General features: G+C 40.4%; 1 protein-coding gene across 1 annotated transcript in view; it reads right to left on the reverse strand.

The window, feature by feature from the left end:
• TBC1D32 (TBC1 domain family member 32) overlaps positions 1–17023 on the reverse strand; it is a 157831-nt gene that overhangs the window by 54160 nt on the left and 86648 nt on the right. The window contains 1 exon segment of the mRNA XM_065401287.1: positions 13076–13201. Coding sequence (XP_065257359.1) covers positions 13076–13201 — 126 coding nt within the window.

Below are 17023 nucleotides of genomic sequence, written 5' to 3' on the forward strand. Positions count from 1 at the left end.
TGTCAGCATTAGCTTACCCTGCTTTTCTTGATCATGTCCTGAAATGCGTCCTGAAAAACTGCTAAGAGGTTGAGAGCCACTGCAATTGCACAGGCTCTTCTCAAACTTAAAATTGCCTGTAGGTTTGGGGAGGCTGCGTCCCTTTATACTTCTGTAGCTGGGCAAAGTACATCACTATTTTAAACAGAAGAATGTAAATGAAGCTTTCCCATCTCCTCTATGGGAATATCCCATGTAGGGAACAATAATGACCTACATTAAAAACTCAAGGTAGCACCAGTGAAAATGTAACAAGGAGAGCATGACCCAAAGCCAGGTATCATCACCAGGACAATTCAGATTTAAAAAGGCTTTGATCTCACCCTCAATTTACAATATCCCCTCACCACTCCTAAAACTAACAATTAAAAAACTATAAAGACAATCATTTTTACAGTTTCTCCAGCCACTGTTTAACCTAATCTTTTCTCATTAAATTATACACATTGATGGTTTAATTGTCCAAAAGGTTCATAGGAATCACATTTTTACAGATCTAGTCTATTAAAAATGCCTTAATTAAGGAAGAAAAATGCCACTAAGAAAGACTGTCTATTTTTGCATACAGAAATCTATGTCTTGTCAATCCACAGTTGTAAATATTGTAGGAAGTTGCTGGGAGATTACAGAGACTACTCTGTGTGCCAGAGTTTTCCCCATTGGGGAAACAGACCCATATGGAATTTTAATGCATAGGAATCAGCTCAAAAGAAGTCTTCAAGAACTTTAATTATACCACTATTGATTTCACTGCAGTAGTAACAAAGAGAGTATATGCAGTGGCAGTTGGTATAGAAAATGATGATTGTTGCAACACCAAGTTCACATTGAGAAGCATTACATTTTTATTGAGAAAGATCAGTCTCTTGCTACATCAAAGCAATAGAGACTGCACAGAAATTGGGTTATTTCCCTCTTCTGTTTGAATAGGATGGTTGAATATATTTAATATCATTCTTTTCCCCCTGAAATCATGCCTCTATAAAAATTAATGTAGACAGCACAAGCATATTTATTCTATGAGACTCATTAAAGCACAGCCTTATGTTCATTTTGTGGGTACCTGAAAAAAAATCAATTTAGAGACTGCAATATTTTCTAGTCAAGAGCATAGGAGTTTGGATCCCTGAAGATGGCGAACTCTGCCAAATTGTTGCTTGTTCTGTATTTTTTTCAAAAGAAATACTATTTTCAGAACTATCACATAAAAGCCCCTTCTGCTGCTGCCATAGTTCAGCCACTCCGTGATGCAGCATTTGCCTTTGAAATTAGACATTTGTAAAAGCTTTCTTCTTCTTCCTCTTCTTGGAATCAAGTAAATCCTCCAATATAGATTAACATGTTAATATGAATGTAGCAGCATGGACCCCACTATTGAAAATATATGCATGTGTTTAACTTTACATTCTGAGAGTAACCCTACCATTGTACTTAAGCCTTTGTATGATTGGGGCCACAATTAGCATAACATAATTAAAATAAGAAAAAAATTACTGCTTAGACTAAGACATAGAAACTAAAGAGTTTCTCTTGGGAAAACTTGCAGTTCACTTGTAACAGTACAATTAATATATGACTGTTCACATTCAGATCAATGAAATATGTTATGCTCGAATAATAAATAGGAGCAATGTCGCAAGATTAAAATATTGCATAATTCACAAAATTTAAAGTCAACAGAGAATATTTTAATTTGATCTTTTTTATTGGAAGGCATCCACATGCTTGACCCAACAGCCAAATACTTCAGTTCAGTTTATGAGTTATTGGGAGAAGTACAGTTCAACTGCTAAGCAGGTTATTTTTTTTTTCAAATTCTAGAACAAAATTGATTTCAGCCATCTGTAAGTATTCATCTAAGTGCCCAACAGGGGTCTGTGAAAACTCAATCAAATTTGTGAGAGAAAAAAATACGTAAGTGGAGTGTATTGAAATAAACTTGGTTATGAAGTAAATTGAGGGCTTTCACGGGACAAGACATTTCTTTTGAGATAATATTTATGTAAAATGATAGGCTGTTCTAAGTTGCTGTAGTTTGTGTGCTTTAACACCTACAAGTTTACTTTAGCTACTTATGCTAAAGCTACTTTCAGTTGGGCACCTTCTGGAATCCAGAGCTCTCTGGTTTCGGAAGTAATAAATATTGCAGAGCAAAGTAAATCTTCATTAAAATGAAAATCAATTCAGTGATTGGTCATTTTTTTCAACCAGATCAAAAAAAAAAATTGTGGCATACTCATGGCATACAAACTCAGTATTGCTACATTACTGCAAGTAATACAGTCTACTGCAAGACACAACCACTGTTCCATTGCTGTCCGTCATGGTACTGTGCGTAGAAGTATACCTGGACAGAAAGTTTCATACACTCCCTTCTCTAAACTCCCTTCAAAACTTAATGTTTGTTGCTTTTGTTCATCTTCATAAATAAAAAAAAAAGGAAAAAAATAATCCTAATACATTTATTCACTCATAAAACACATGCGAGCAAACAACATACCAAGTCTCCCATAAAATATATTTTATTAAAAACCAAGCGTTCCCAAACCAACACAGTTAGCTGGAATTTTGCTGGTTCTGAAATAGCCCCATTCAGATCTACTGTATTTGAACAAGAGCTTTTAGCACCCTGGGGTTAGCAGTATCTTCCTCGGTTAAAGTATTATCTTGTGGTAGTATTTTTGGGAATAATTAAATTGCTTTTCAAGTCATTCAGTTTCCATTGCTGTAATGTTCTCTTCATGTACCATAACATTTCTTTATGCATTTCCAGAATCCATGTGATATATGCTTTTATGGGTACTTTCTTGCTTAGCTATTCCCCATGCTGTTCAATGCAAAGATATTTATACAGTATATAGCTTTTGGATTCATGTTAACAAAATGCAATATTTGCTTGAAATTCTCAGTTGTCACTTTTGATATCTTTTCAGTGATGTTATGGAAAATAATGCACATCAGCTTTTGACATTGGATATGGCCCACTACAAAGCACAAAAGAATAAATCTCTGTTCTTTCCTTTGGAAGCTCACTGTTTAAAACATCAAGTGTTCTTTTTTAGAGATTAAAATTGTTTTTCTTCGCAATTGCTTGTTTCTTTTTATACTCAGTAGGATACACTGACAATTTTCAACACTAATTTCATATACCCCAAGCAAAGAGAGCAAACTAGTAAAAATGCTGCGTTCAAATAAATTGATTATGCACACATTCCAATTATTTTATATTCTGCATGATGCACAACTTTTAAGAAAAACTGCTTAGAAGGTTGGGAGGTCAATGTGAGAGATGCAAGAAAGTAGGTGTGAAAAAGTCAGCATATTTTTATGCTAGAAAAAATCTATTTTAAAATGTATTACATTTCAATTTATCTTTATTATACTGACAGAAGTTCATATAAAATGCACTTATTGGTTTGAGTTGTGGACCTCCATTTGTTTATCCTTTCTACGGAGTGCTTGGGAAAGAAAAACCCTGACTCTCAGTGAACTACAGTCATCAAAAACTATAAACTCATAACACAGAGTTTATGAGAAGGAAAAGCCCTGAGAATTTAGCAACTTTTGATCACTGCTGACTTGAGCCACATTAAAACAAACTAGTAGTGGAAAGTTCCTTATTTCATTATCTTTACACTGAATCTCTTCCTTTACAGATTACTTACTAAGTTTTCTGTTACTTTGGCACTAAAGCCCCTAGATTATTTTACCTTATAAGTAAAGGTGAAATTCTGGTCCCCTGGGTTGCACTGTCTCTCTATAAAGGGAACACATATTGGCTTTCCTTTAAGCTTTCTTATGTTTGTTAATTATATTGACCACCTTTCTAAAGTATGACATACTTTGAAAAGTGACTTTCTGAAAATGCCACCTTTTTACTCAACCGTTCTGTTCCTATGTGAGTTGTATCTGTTCCTACTTTAGTGGCAAAAATATTTATACTCTTTACTCTCATCAGCACTGAAGAGGCAACTCAGTTAAGACGGAGTGAGGTGGATTCCATTCCTTTTTGTGCATCACCAACACAGAAGTTTACATTCCCATCTACACTCTCATTCACCAGCCTTCTGAGTTCCTAATATTTCCATGGTGGAGAGAGATTTCATCAGGTTAGAGGCTTTCTTCCATAGATTCACCTGGCCATTGTCTAAGAAGCTCTGGTAATCTACAGCTTTGAGGACTGCAACCATAGCTTGGTAAAAATGACACCAAAAAAATCCCAACACTGAAGGTCATGGTTTTGGGTGCAGTACCATGAGAACAGTCTGCCTTCTCTCCAGCCATCATTGTTTCCAAACACCAACCTTTTGTGTTGAAGGTAGGAGAGACAACCAATGACCTGGTCAGGGCGGAAATATTTTTTTCAATTGCAAATGCTACTGTACGTCCAGAGGAACACCTCAATGCTGAAACTTGAAGAATTTGTGGCCTAGTGTGACTTAGCTAAATTGATGAGCACATATTGCATATGGAATCACTGTCTCCATCCCAAGAATACGAATGAACAATAGGAACACCCATTACCATCAACTTCCAAATATTAGGGCTCAGTGTGTTGAGCAGCTTATATTTGACAAAGACCTTGACTTTGAACAAGGAAGTGTGGAACGTTTCCATGACAAAGCTGCTCCCTTACTCTTCCCAGAAGGAAACTGGGGTTTGGTGGTGACACTGAATTACAGGTGATCGGTGTCTTGGCTGACTCGTACTTCTGTTTCAATGATTTACCCTTCAAAATACTCTGGGGTAGCTTCATGCTGGACATAGTGGAAACTGCTTGGGGTGTCTTAAAAAGGGCTTAGAGGCATTTCTCATTCTTCCATAAAGCTCAGGATCACATCTGGAAGCGAACCTGGCATCCTTTGACTTTGTGATCAGTTCCCAGATGATAATGTAACTGATTTTGTGGTCAGTCACTGGCATCGTTTACTGCCAAACACAGGCACTAAAGGCACTAAGGCAGGCTATCACAGTTACAGGGTGAGCTGCACTTTAGATTCTTTGCAATCCTTCTCAAATGCACTTGCCAGGTGACAGGCTTGGCTTCCTTCACCTCTTTCAAGGGTGGAAGCCACTCTTAGATTGGAGCTCTGTTTCCCAAATGCAGCTCCTCTGGCAGGTACATTTGAACTTGGTTCCGCACAATATTTCCCTTTTGGAGGTGGGACCAGCAGCTGATTAAAGTGACTCAAAATAGATTCAAACAAACAAACAACTTGTTTCATCACCCAAAGAAACTGGGTCTTACCTAAACCTTATTTTTTCCTTGCAAGTTTTGTAAGTTCCAATTATGTAAGCCACTCCTATTTCTAGACTGGGATATTGTTTCCTCCGCTTCTTTGAAGTTCTTTATCTAGAAATGGATTATCACTGACCATTGTTTCGTTTCATTTCCTGCTTCTTTCCTAACAATCCCTTATTAAACTGAACCAGTTCATTCACACATTTCAATAACCTAATATTGCTATGCATAACTACCTTAATAACTAGGTCACATATTCATAAAATTATTACAAATTATAAACCCATGTTCTCCACACAGGCACTGGAAAACAGTCGTATCAGAAGTGCAAGACAGATGTGGGAACACCTTGAAACACTGGTATCAAAACATCATAAAGAGTCAGAGAAAAGAGCCTGGCCCCAAACATTGAAAATGATCACAGCTAATGCACGGAGTTAACAAAACTGGAAGAGGAGGATTAAGACAGTTATAGATGCAACAGGGCACTGAAAACACAGGTACCAAAGCACAGGAAGAACTGGATGACCTTGAAGACTGAAGTAATGAAAATGGGATGAAATTTAATAGTAGTGCAAGGTCATCCACTTAGGATCTCATAATATGAATTTCTGCTATAAGCCAGGGGCTCATCAGCTGGAAGTTAGTGAGGAAAGAGACCTGGTTGTGTTGGTTGATCACAACATGACTATGAGCCACTGTAATGTGGCTGCAAAAAAGGCAAATGTAATCCTAGGATACATCAGGCGAGGCATTTCCTGTACAGAAAAAAGTATTAATGCCATTGTACAAGGCACTGATAAGACCTCATTTGGAATACTGTGTACAATTCTGGTCATCCATGTTCAAGAAAGATTAATTCAAATTGGATAACTGCAGAGAAGAGGATGATCAGGAGGACTTATTTTATGACACTAAAAAGAGGCTGTTTAGCTTAGCAAAATGAAGGCAGAGAGGGGATATGCTTGCTCTCTATAAATACATCAGGCTGATAAACATCAGGGAGGGTAAAGAGAGAGGTATTTAATCTAAAGGATAATTCTGGCACAAGAACAAGGAGTCATGGGCAGGGCCGGCACCAGCGCAGCAAGCAGGTGCCTGGGGCAGCCAACGGAAAGGGGCGGCACGTCCGGCTCTTCGGCAGCAATTCAGTGGCGGGTCCCCCAGTCCCTCTCGGAGGGAAGGACCTGCCGCCGAAGTGCCGCCAAAGAAGCGGCGGTGGTAGAGCTGCCGCCGAAGTGACGCTGATTGCGGGATTTTTTTTTTATTTTTTTTTGCTGCTTGGGGCGGCAAAAACGCTGGAGCTGGCCCTGGTCATGGGGGCAAACAACTTAATTTTTTAAAGAGAGAACTGAACAAATTTATGAGTGCAATCATATGACCAGGCTGCTTGTGATGGTGAGGGAAGGGCTCAGCAGTCCTGGGGGTCGCTTCTGGTTCATGTCAGATGTTCCTAAAATCTTATGCTTCAGGGGTTCAGTCGGTCACTGACGGTTCTCAGGGTGCCCAGAACTGAGAATCACCTTGTTACCTCCCTGCCTCCAGACAGAGAGATTTGCTGGTGCTTAACTGGGTGTCAGCTCCCTGACCCCTCCAGTCTGTTAGCTACCCAAACAACATCCTCTGAGCTATGCCAGCCCTTACTTTGCCTTGCAAGTTAACAAACGGTGCACTCCAGACCCCTAGTCCTTGTGAAGCATTCCCCCTGTAGTGTTCAGCCCATTATCCACTGATCACACCCAGTAAAACCAGGTTTGCTGTTCCCAAAGGAACAGTATACCCACTAGCTTGAAGGATTCAACCTAGGATCAGCTCTTTGTATAATACCAGAACATTGAGTTATATTTATAGTGAAAACAATCATAAGTTTATTATCAAAGATTAAGATTTAAGAGATAGTGAGTAAGGATAATGGAAACAGAAGGGTTGCATATAAAACAAAATCATAAGATACTTAGATACTAAACTTAACTTTAACAAGCTAACCATCTGTCTAAAGTAGCTTATCTCACCACAAATGTCCTTTGCAGCATTTCCAAGCAGGCTGGTTGGGATGCCGTTTTCATAAATGTAAACATGTTATCCATTTACTTGCTCGGTGCAGAACACAGTGCTTTTCTGTCTTCCTCTTAAATTTTCCAAAGTTCACTGTCTGCCTCATGAGACAGGGCAACCCCCTGTGGTTCAATTTCATGTGTCTTGTCTCCCTATTGACTTCCGACACTCCTGTTGACTTCCCACATAAATGGGGCTTGATTGTGCTAGCTTACAGTGCTTAATTTACATTTTGACAGAGATACACATCTTACCTCCTGCCTGGAAGAAACCTATTTTTCTCTTTGGTTGGTGACAAACTTTAAATCATATTTTTAGTACATATACACAGCTCCTTATATATTATTTGTATATGCAGCTTGTTATGATTATGACAAAAGCTTTTATTAGAGACCTCACATGATATCTGTCAGAGCCTGTAACAGGGTGGTCTGACCAAGTGGTCGGAGCCAAGGGTAGAATCAGGGTCATGGTTGGAAGTCACACCAAATTGAAAACCAGAATCAGAGGCCACACCAAGTGTGAGAGCCAGAGTCATGCTAAGGATTAAGCCGTAGTTAGACTCAAAAGTCACACCAAAGGTCAAGAATGGAGACAGCTGCAGGGGTCAAGAAAAGGAATCAGGAACAAGGCGCAGGGCATGGTAAAAGGAGAAAGGATGAGGGGTGGTGAAAGAAACAAGGAATAGAAACCAAGCAAAGAAGCAAGAACTTGGTTTCAGAGAGCTCGGCGGTAACAGACCTAGCAACTAATTGTTCAGACAAAGGGTGGGATAGGAATAAGAATATGTATGCCCAGAGGGGTCCAATCAGCAGTCTGCTTCAAGTCATTTGATCCCATTGATTCAGCAGGTGTAGCCTCTGGTACTGGGGTCTCAGTTGCAGTTCCCTCATTTGACCTTGCAATGTTTGGGCATAGAGGGTAAGGCTCTTACTTAGCAATCTTGTGAGCCTGGGTTCAACACCTAAGGAGCCTGACAACACCATTTATGGGCAAATACCATGAAAGTGGTATGCCAGGTACAGTGAATTTGTCAGGCCCGTTAGGAGTTGTTGCTGTTAGGAGTTGCTGACCTACTAAGTGTGATATGTACAGGGGTGGCTCTATGTGTTTTGCCGCCCCAAGCACAGCAGCGAGGCGGCTTTCGGCGGCACACCTGCGTTCAGTCCGCTGGTCACACCGATTCGGATTTGGTCAAATGAAATAAAGACGGATTTGGTCAAATGAAATAAAAGCAAAACGCATTCTAAGATGATCTTAACACTTTCAGTGCCCTTACAAACTTAGAAGCTTCTCACCACAGGCTGGCTGATGGTGTCGCTAGAGTAGATATGGGGACAGAGTAGGCAACAAGGTTTGCTACAGGGATTGGTTCCTGGGTTGGCGTTTCTGTGGTGTGGTGTGTAGTTGCTGGTGAGTAATTGCTTCAGGTTGGGGGGTTGGCCATGTCAACACTGGTTCTCCACTTGTGAGGTACTCCCTTCTCTTCATGTGTCATTATATAATGCCTGCATCTGTAACCTTCACGCCATGCATCTGAAGAAGTGAGGTTTTTTACCAATGAAAGCTAATGCCCAAATAAATCTGTTAGTCTTTAAGGTGCCACCGGACTCCTTGTTGCTTTTGTGGATAGAGACTCACAGGACTACCCCCTGATACTTGAATAGCAAATGTAACTTTTCTTGTCTGCATAGTAAACATTGGCATTTTTATCTGTTTGAATAATCAAAGTGGTGCTTTCCGTGCCTTCTTGGTTGCAAAGATTTGAACTGCTTTCTGCTGAAGGTCCACAGTCTGGACCAGCTCATGCTCTATTGAGATGGTTGCAAGGCCAACCAGCCTCTCCTGTGTCATTGTAGAGCGTAGATGTGTTTTTATTAACTTCAGCTTGGAGAAGCTGCATTCTCCACTGGCAACTGTTACAGGAAGTGTTAGAAGTATGCGCAGAGCAACAAAAGCATTTGGAAAGAGGGTGGTCATCTTATTTGTGCACATATATTCCAGAACAGCCTTTGGAGTTGATCCTGCTGAAATGTATCTTGAAAGGGCTCTCAGTTCATCACCTAAATCACTCGCATCAATATCGCGCATGTCAGCATGTGTCAACACTGTCTCTAGTGCCCTGCATTGCTGGTGTAGATATTCTTCAGGTATAGTGAGGAGTTTTGGAGTATCATACAACATACCAAATATACTGCTGTGTTTCTTGAGCTGCATGAAACGTTCTTCAACTGACTGTATTGCACAATCTAGCACCTGGTTAAAGAATTCAACTTTGAATTGTTGTTTGGGGTCTCTTATGGGATTATCCCATGCCTCGTAATCAAAATGTCTTCTTCTTCAGTGACTCTTGTATTCTTGAATGGGTGGGAAAATAGCTTCAATGTGAAGTTCCTCTGCCAACTTCTGTGCACTCTTCAAAACATTTTGAAATCCCTCATCTGACCAGTAAGACTAGGTATGACTTTGCTTTGTCCGGTTGTTCCATTGCTCCAGATATATCGAGGTCGACACCTTAGAGTCTCTTGCTTACAACATTTATTTCAAACAGTATGTCATGCCACAACACTAAGCCACAAAGAAATTTGAAGTTATGCATGTTTCTGGTGATTCCATTTACCTCTGCCACTGTTCTCTCATGAACAGTTCCTGTCATAGCATTATCCTCCATGATGGCAACTATGGCATCATCAATCTTCCCAATTTGGTGTTTGATAGGCTTTATCGCCTCCACTCGACTTTCCCATCGTGTGGCACTCAGTGGTTTCAGTGTCAGAGAGGGTGTTCCCAGATGTTGCTTCAAAATTTGCCATAGATGAGTTGATGCAGAGAAAAATACATAGATGCTTTGAATTACATTAAAAAAATCAGCAGCCTCACTAGAAGCTGATGCTGCATCACTGACCACCAAGTTCCATGAATGAGAACTGCATGGGACAAAAAACAGCTTGAGGGTTTAACTCTCGGATCCGTGTCTGCACTCCTCTGTTCTTTCCTCTCATGTTGGCACCATTATCGTAGCCCTGACCTCTCATGTCAGCTATGGCAATTCCCGTATCTTCCAGCTTTTTAAGAAGCACATTTGTCATACCAGCTCCTGTAGTATCATCAATGTCAATTAATTCTAGAAAATGTTCTCTGACAGTCACCATTGCAGGGACATTTTCACTAGGTTCTGTTGTTGTTACAAAATGCACCATTAAAGTCATTTGTTCCGTATGGCTGATGTCAGGTGTGCAGTCCAGAATAACAGAGTAATATCTTGCTGACTTCAGATCTGCCACAATCTTCTGTTTGACTTTTGTTGCCAGTAACTGTATGATCTCATTTTGAATTGTTTTTTCAAGGTAGTGGTGTGTGTACATTTCTTGGCTGGTGACTCTTCTTAGATGCTCCTGGAGTACAGCATCAAACTCAGCCATCAGCTCCACAATTTTAAGGAAGTTTCCATTGTTTGGCACATACAGCTGATCTGAAGTTCCACACAGTGCTAGGTTTTGTGTAGCAAGCATTCTCACAATCGCAATGAGCCTTTTCAGAAATTTTGCCAGTAAAAAGACTCTGATGCAATCTTCTCTTGATGCTGATCATCTATGGTGGCCTTTAACTGTAGTCTCATCTCAAGCTTTTTCCACCTATGGAATGCTCTCTGGTGATTTGCTGCCTTCTCATGGCATGCCAGATTTCTAGCCCGATTTTTCCAGTCCTTTGTTCCTGGAGAACCCAATGTGGCTGGAACATTAGACTGGAAGAGTTTGCAACAAAAGCAGTATGCAGCATTCTGGGTTTTTGAGTACATAAGCCATGGCCTCTTCACTTTGTCACCATTGGGGATTTCATGCCAGTAATGTGTTGGATGGAAACGTCTATTTTCATTGTCTTTGGGGAACATGAAGTTTTTCCACTTGCTGTGGCCCATGCAGTACAATGAAGTCCCTCAGGCTACTGCTGAAGTGGGTCCACAGTCCTAGATTTAAGGAACTAAACTCAGCAGCAGCTGTTTCTTGCGCCTCCACCACACTCTTCTCTGATCTACACTTTTCTTCAGGAAAGTGCATGGTTACATCCATTTGAGATGGAGATATGGATGCTGCAGTAGCTGCCAGGTCACCTGCACTCTGACTAACTGGAAGATCAGGCATCTCTTCACCACTCACATCCTCACTGGGGGCGGAAGGCTCACCGTGAACATTTGCATCTATGTATCTCAGGAGAGCTCCTTCCTGCTTAGATAGAAAAGCTTCCTTTGCTTTCTTTTTTGTACTGAATGCTGCCCCAGAAGGGCTTTTTCTTCTTTCACTCATGACTGCTGGTCTGTGCCAGTTATAGTGGCTCTCAACACTCAACTGAAGAGCACAAATAAGCAGGCTGGTATCAGGGCCTGAGTGAGGAAAGATATCAGCGTCTTAAAGGCCTAACTGTCTCCTACTACTTCAGTTGACTGCCTGTTCTCCGCAAGTGGGTTCAGAGAAGCAGCAGGAAACAGGAAGCTCCCTGAGAAGCTGGTGTTAATCAGTCCAGGCTCCTGGGGGTGCTAGAGAGGTACATAAGAGGCTCCTCCTCCTCTCTCTCCCTGCAGCTCCTGCTGCTTTCTGTTATTCCCTCTCACCTTTTCTCCTGCCTGCCTGTTATGTCTCTTGTGCCCTCCTTCCTCCAGCACAGCACTCCACCATCTCTGTGCATCTAGAGCAGAGAGAATACATATGCACCAGCAGCAGACACAATTTTCTACACTCTGTGTCCTAGTGGCGCCCCACCACAGTCTGGCACCTGAGGCGGCTGCCTCAGTTCGCCTCATGGTAAGGCCAGCGCTGTCCATCACAGACTTTAAATCCTTACTAAACCTCTGAACATATTCAGCCACTGGCCCCCCTTTAACCTCAGTACCACCCTGCCAGGAGTCTATGATGAAATCCAAGGGACTTTTGACCTTTCTCCCAAACAGGATATCAAATGGGAGTCCTTGTGGACTCTTGGGGTACTTCCCGCTAAGCTAATAACAGATAGGGTAACGTTATATCCCAGACATTTGCCCTCTTGGTTGCATTTATTCCCAGCAGAGTTTTTAGAGTCCCATAAAAACCTTTCAACTGAACCACTTGTCTCTGAGTGATATGGAGTAGATCTCAGCTGTTTTACCCCACATATTCTCCATAATTTAGTAAATAACTGGGAGATGAAATCTGATCCATAATCTGACACAGTCTCCTTTGGAAAATCTACTCAGCTGAAAATAGTGAACAGAGCCGTAGCCACTGTGTCAGCCTCTATATTAGACAGTGCAACTCCCTCTGAGTATCTGTGGGATACACCAAAAATGACATGTGTGATAGTCATAAAAATGGTACTGAGTGCATTAGTCCACCAGTATTTCCAGTGCTGCAGCATCTTTCCCTGATGTTCTACTTTAAGGTGTGACAAAGTGGTAGCCTTTATATCTGAATGTTAATGTATGACAATGCTAACCTGAGACCACAAGCAAAATACCAATCCCTGTTCTTCCTAAACAATGCTGTTAAAAGAAATGAAACTTTTCTCATCTGTTTGGTCATTTTCAAAAATGTACTGGCTGAACCTTGGGAAACAGTAATTTGCTGATAGTAAGGGGGGGAAAAGTAACCATAACCAGAGTCAATGCATAATTAGATACAGTAAAAGCAATGCAGTCCTCAGTGAAAATGTGAAAAATAGTTGTTTACAAGTGCCTAGTGGGGGGGTGGAGGGAGGAAATATACTCACTGGTTCCACTGATGACATCAGGTTTGGCTTTCATGATTTTGCAAAACTGTCTTCTACAGTTTTCAATCCACACTGGCTGTTTTTCTGGATTTTTTAAGGATGCCAACAGCTTGTTGAGATCACTATCTAAAATAAAAATGAAACACACATTGTGTTTTTCTAGAACACAAATCAGCTTTACCATAGCAACATTTTTAAAAATAAACAGTAAAAAAGATACAAGCTACAGACAGGCCTGAGGGCTACTGCTCCTTAGCTTCACAGGGAGTGAGTACAGACACTAGTACTGTTCAGAGAGGAACAGGAAACTCGGCTGACTCCTCCATCTCTTTGCTATTATCTTAGCCAATGTTTGAGCAGCCCTCAAATGCGCTCACGGAAAAAAGACTGTTCAGCACTCCATAAATAACAATCATGTATATCCCATGCTGGCTGTTCACCATCACATGGGGGACGTAACCAATCCAACTGTGGAGATAGGAAGCAGGATTTTTTGTGCTTTATCCCAGGTCTTTGTACCCACCACATCTGATGGAGGACTCTGGGTCATGTCTCACCTCCAGAATTCCCACACCACCTCCTACTGAGAATGGGGAAGTGCCTTGACACTGGCATTCGTAAGTGCTGCTGTTGAAGAGTATTTGGCTTTTTTCAGGAGTGCACCTGAGCCTGGACACATCTTACTAAAGGATCAGTGCCTTGATTATCCCCTTTCTAGGTTTTAAAAGTAACTCTTCAGAAATGAAGTCAGGCAATTGCAAGTGACTTATCTTTAGGAATCAACAAGCTATCTTGTTTGTTTTATCAAGAAAATGACCTTTTACAAATGTTCTTATTTTTTACTTCTTAATAATACCTTAATATTCAATTTTAAATTATCCTACAGCAAAAACACTTCTTGCAAGTAACCTTATTGCTTTGAACCGAGCGAGGATATTTATTTTTTGGTTTTCACAGAATTATTACATTGCACATCATTTATTTTAAACCAGTCTCAGGATTTTAACAGTTTACTCATTATAAATTGTTTCCCTGTCACTGGGATTTATTTAACCAATTCAGAATAAATCAGAAAAGCTGATTACACTACTTAACTATTAACATTAATAATTCTTCCAAATTAATTAACAAGGAAATTCCCTTGTTATCTCCAAATAATTAAATCCTCAGTCAATGTCTTTCCAAATAATATGTGCTGACTTTAATAGTTGGTTATGAGAGCCTGAATATTTAATGTGAGGCAGGATTATAGGACTTGTAGTTGTTTCTTTCCCCTTTGCCATAATATGTTGCAAAGGCTAGGGTTTAAGATAATTTCAGAACAGTGCAGAAGTATCAATTTACAAGTTAATTAGTTATTTTGCTTTACAAAGTCTTCTGGTGGAATTAAAGTTGGCAACTAAGGATCGGCTGGTATGTAGTTATACCCAGATGTACAGACACTCTTTTCTTAACCTGTGTATTATATAATCTTTTAACATTAGCTTTAATAAACATTTTAAATCTGAGATTTTTGTTGCAGGAGAGCAAAATAAAAGATCAGGGTGAAATCCTGACTCCATTGAAGTCAATGGCACAATTCCCAATGACTCAACAGAGCTAGGATTTCATCCATTTCACCATCGCTGCTGGTTCCTCCTGGTCTCTTAATCTGATTTTTTGTCTCTTATCTCTCTTCACATAGTTACTCAGTCAGTCTCGATGGCTTTTTCAGTAATGTTTTTCTACATGTTCTGTTTTATTCCTGTCTTTCGCCTATAGTCTTTACAACAATTGAGTCTTCACTGTGCTTAGGTTATGTCTCCCAGAATTCTGCCTCCACTTTATATCCACACAATCTCTTCACAAATCACAGTCAATCATGCAGATAGAGTTTAGTGATAAACTCATTCCTGGAACTTCATTCCCCAAAACACTTCATCTGATCCTGCAAAAGCAGCTAGCATCTGGCTTGCTCATGTCTCATACAGCTGATATGCATAAAAAGTACCAGTGGAGTCAGTGGACACAAGACCTTGCAATGTAACTTTTTTGTGGGTGTAACATTTTGCAATTCTATGTCACATGATCAGAGAGGGGGGGAAAAAAAAAAGACCAGACTCTTATCAGCATTCCTGTATATAACACCCTTACTGCAGCACAGGTAGAAGTTTCTCTCTGTCCTTGGAAAGAGTCCAGATGTCAGACAAGCACCTTTCTGAAGATTCTTTTTTTTTTTTTTTTTTTTTTTTAAGTAAATCTCCAACTGGAAAGAAAATCTCAAAAATGTGAACAAAGTGTAGTTGATGTAGAGATGCCTACTTGAGTCTGCAGAGGGTCTGGAAAGGTGAATGGCTCTGAGAGGTGTAAATTGCCCCATTTCACCTCATTGAAGTGTTAACTCGGACAGACAGATTATAATTTATATGTCAACATTGTTAACTTTCCTTTCTCATGTAACAAAGGACAGATCTGAACAATTCACTCTGAGTGACGTCTCATTTTAATGCTACAAATGGTGTTTGGGGGATATCCCCTCCCCCCTCCAAAAATAAAATGGTGAAGGAACCAAACCCAAGGAGTCTAGCACAGCTCAGAGGCATATTCAGGCTCCCCCAATGGGGAGCCAAGATCTAGGAGCCAAGACGCACGCATAATCATGTTTTTATATCTGCATTAGGTACTGTGAGAACGGTCTCATTTTGGCACATGGATGGAGTTTATTTTATGGACAGAATTTCAAGGATTATCACCATCTCTTTTCCTCCACCCAGGTTTCTCTTAACAGTTTGTAGTTAAATAGACAATGTCATTTCTTCCAACTTAGAATGTAAAATATATTTCAGTTGATTCTGTAATAAACCAACGTATCTTGATTTAACTTTTGAATTGCAATGGTTACCTCCAACAGAACTTGTGAGAAAATAGTTAAGTTTCAGAAGTTGCTAGGCAAGAGTATCCTGCCCTAAGGCTATGATCAGCCAGTTAGAACTCCAGTTACATAATACATCTATAATGTGCTCTATTGGTTAAGTGGGTTAGTACTCAATTTCCTGCAGTGCATTTGTATATGTACAGTTTCTCTGAAACTGGTCTGAACCAGAACATTGTAGCTCTCCTAAAGTTAAATTAATCTCTCTCCATAAAAGAAACTATTTTCTAATTCTCCTCCAAACTCTACTATTACTCAGATAGCTTTTGTGTCTAAAGTGTCTTGGCATGAACTAGGGAACATAAATGCCACAAGCCTTTATATCTGATTGCTTTTATTGTGAAAATCTGAATGAGTTTCTTCTGCATTCAAGGGACAATAGCAAAGTCCCACTGTGATCAATTTAAAACCTGCAAATTCACATGGATAATAACCAAAATAATAAGCCTAATGGGCAAAGTGTCCAACTTATAATTCACAAGCTATTGAATACAAATCCTATTAAGGGTATTTTTTAACTAAGGACTTTATACAAGGTTTTTCTCTCGGTGTCAACTGGGTCACCATTTAATTATCTTTATCAGCTGTCTTAAAATGGTGGACAAAGGACGGAAGCAGGGAAGGAAGACCAGGTCATAGAAGAGAAATGCAGGTGAGGAAGATAGTTGTGTTCAGAGTTTTGAGCAGGGCACCAGGAAGACAGAAATAGCTGGTAACTGGAGCGAGGGAGGAAAGAGCAGGACAGCTTGATGATAGGATTGAGGAGTATGTAAAGGGTGTGGGGCTGGGTAAAGGAGGGAAGCAGAATCCAAAAAGGGCAAGTCCTTAGAGAAGTAGGTGCTCCCCACCCCAAAAGTTGAAGGAAAAGCTCTAGATAGGGGAGGGGAGGGGAAAGCTCAGGGAACAAGGGCTGAGGGGGGGTGTATGGGTAAAAGGTTCTGAGCAGAGAAACAGGGTTGGGAACAGGGTCTGAAGAGGTCTGTTGTGGGGATTCTAGGCTTTGAGAGGCAGAAAAAGAAGGAAGCTTTGGGAGCAGG

Source organism: Emys orbicularis, chromosome 3 (assembly GCF_028017835.1).
Source record: "Emys orbicularis isolate rEmyOrb1 chromosome 3, rEmyOrb1.hap1, whole genome shotgun sequence".
Classification (NCBI taxonomy): domain Eukaryota; kingdom Metazoa; phylum Chordata; order Testudines; family Emydidae; genus Emys; species Emys orbicularis.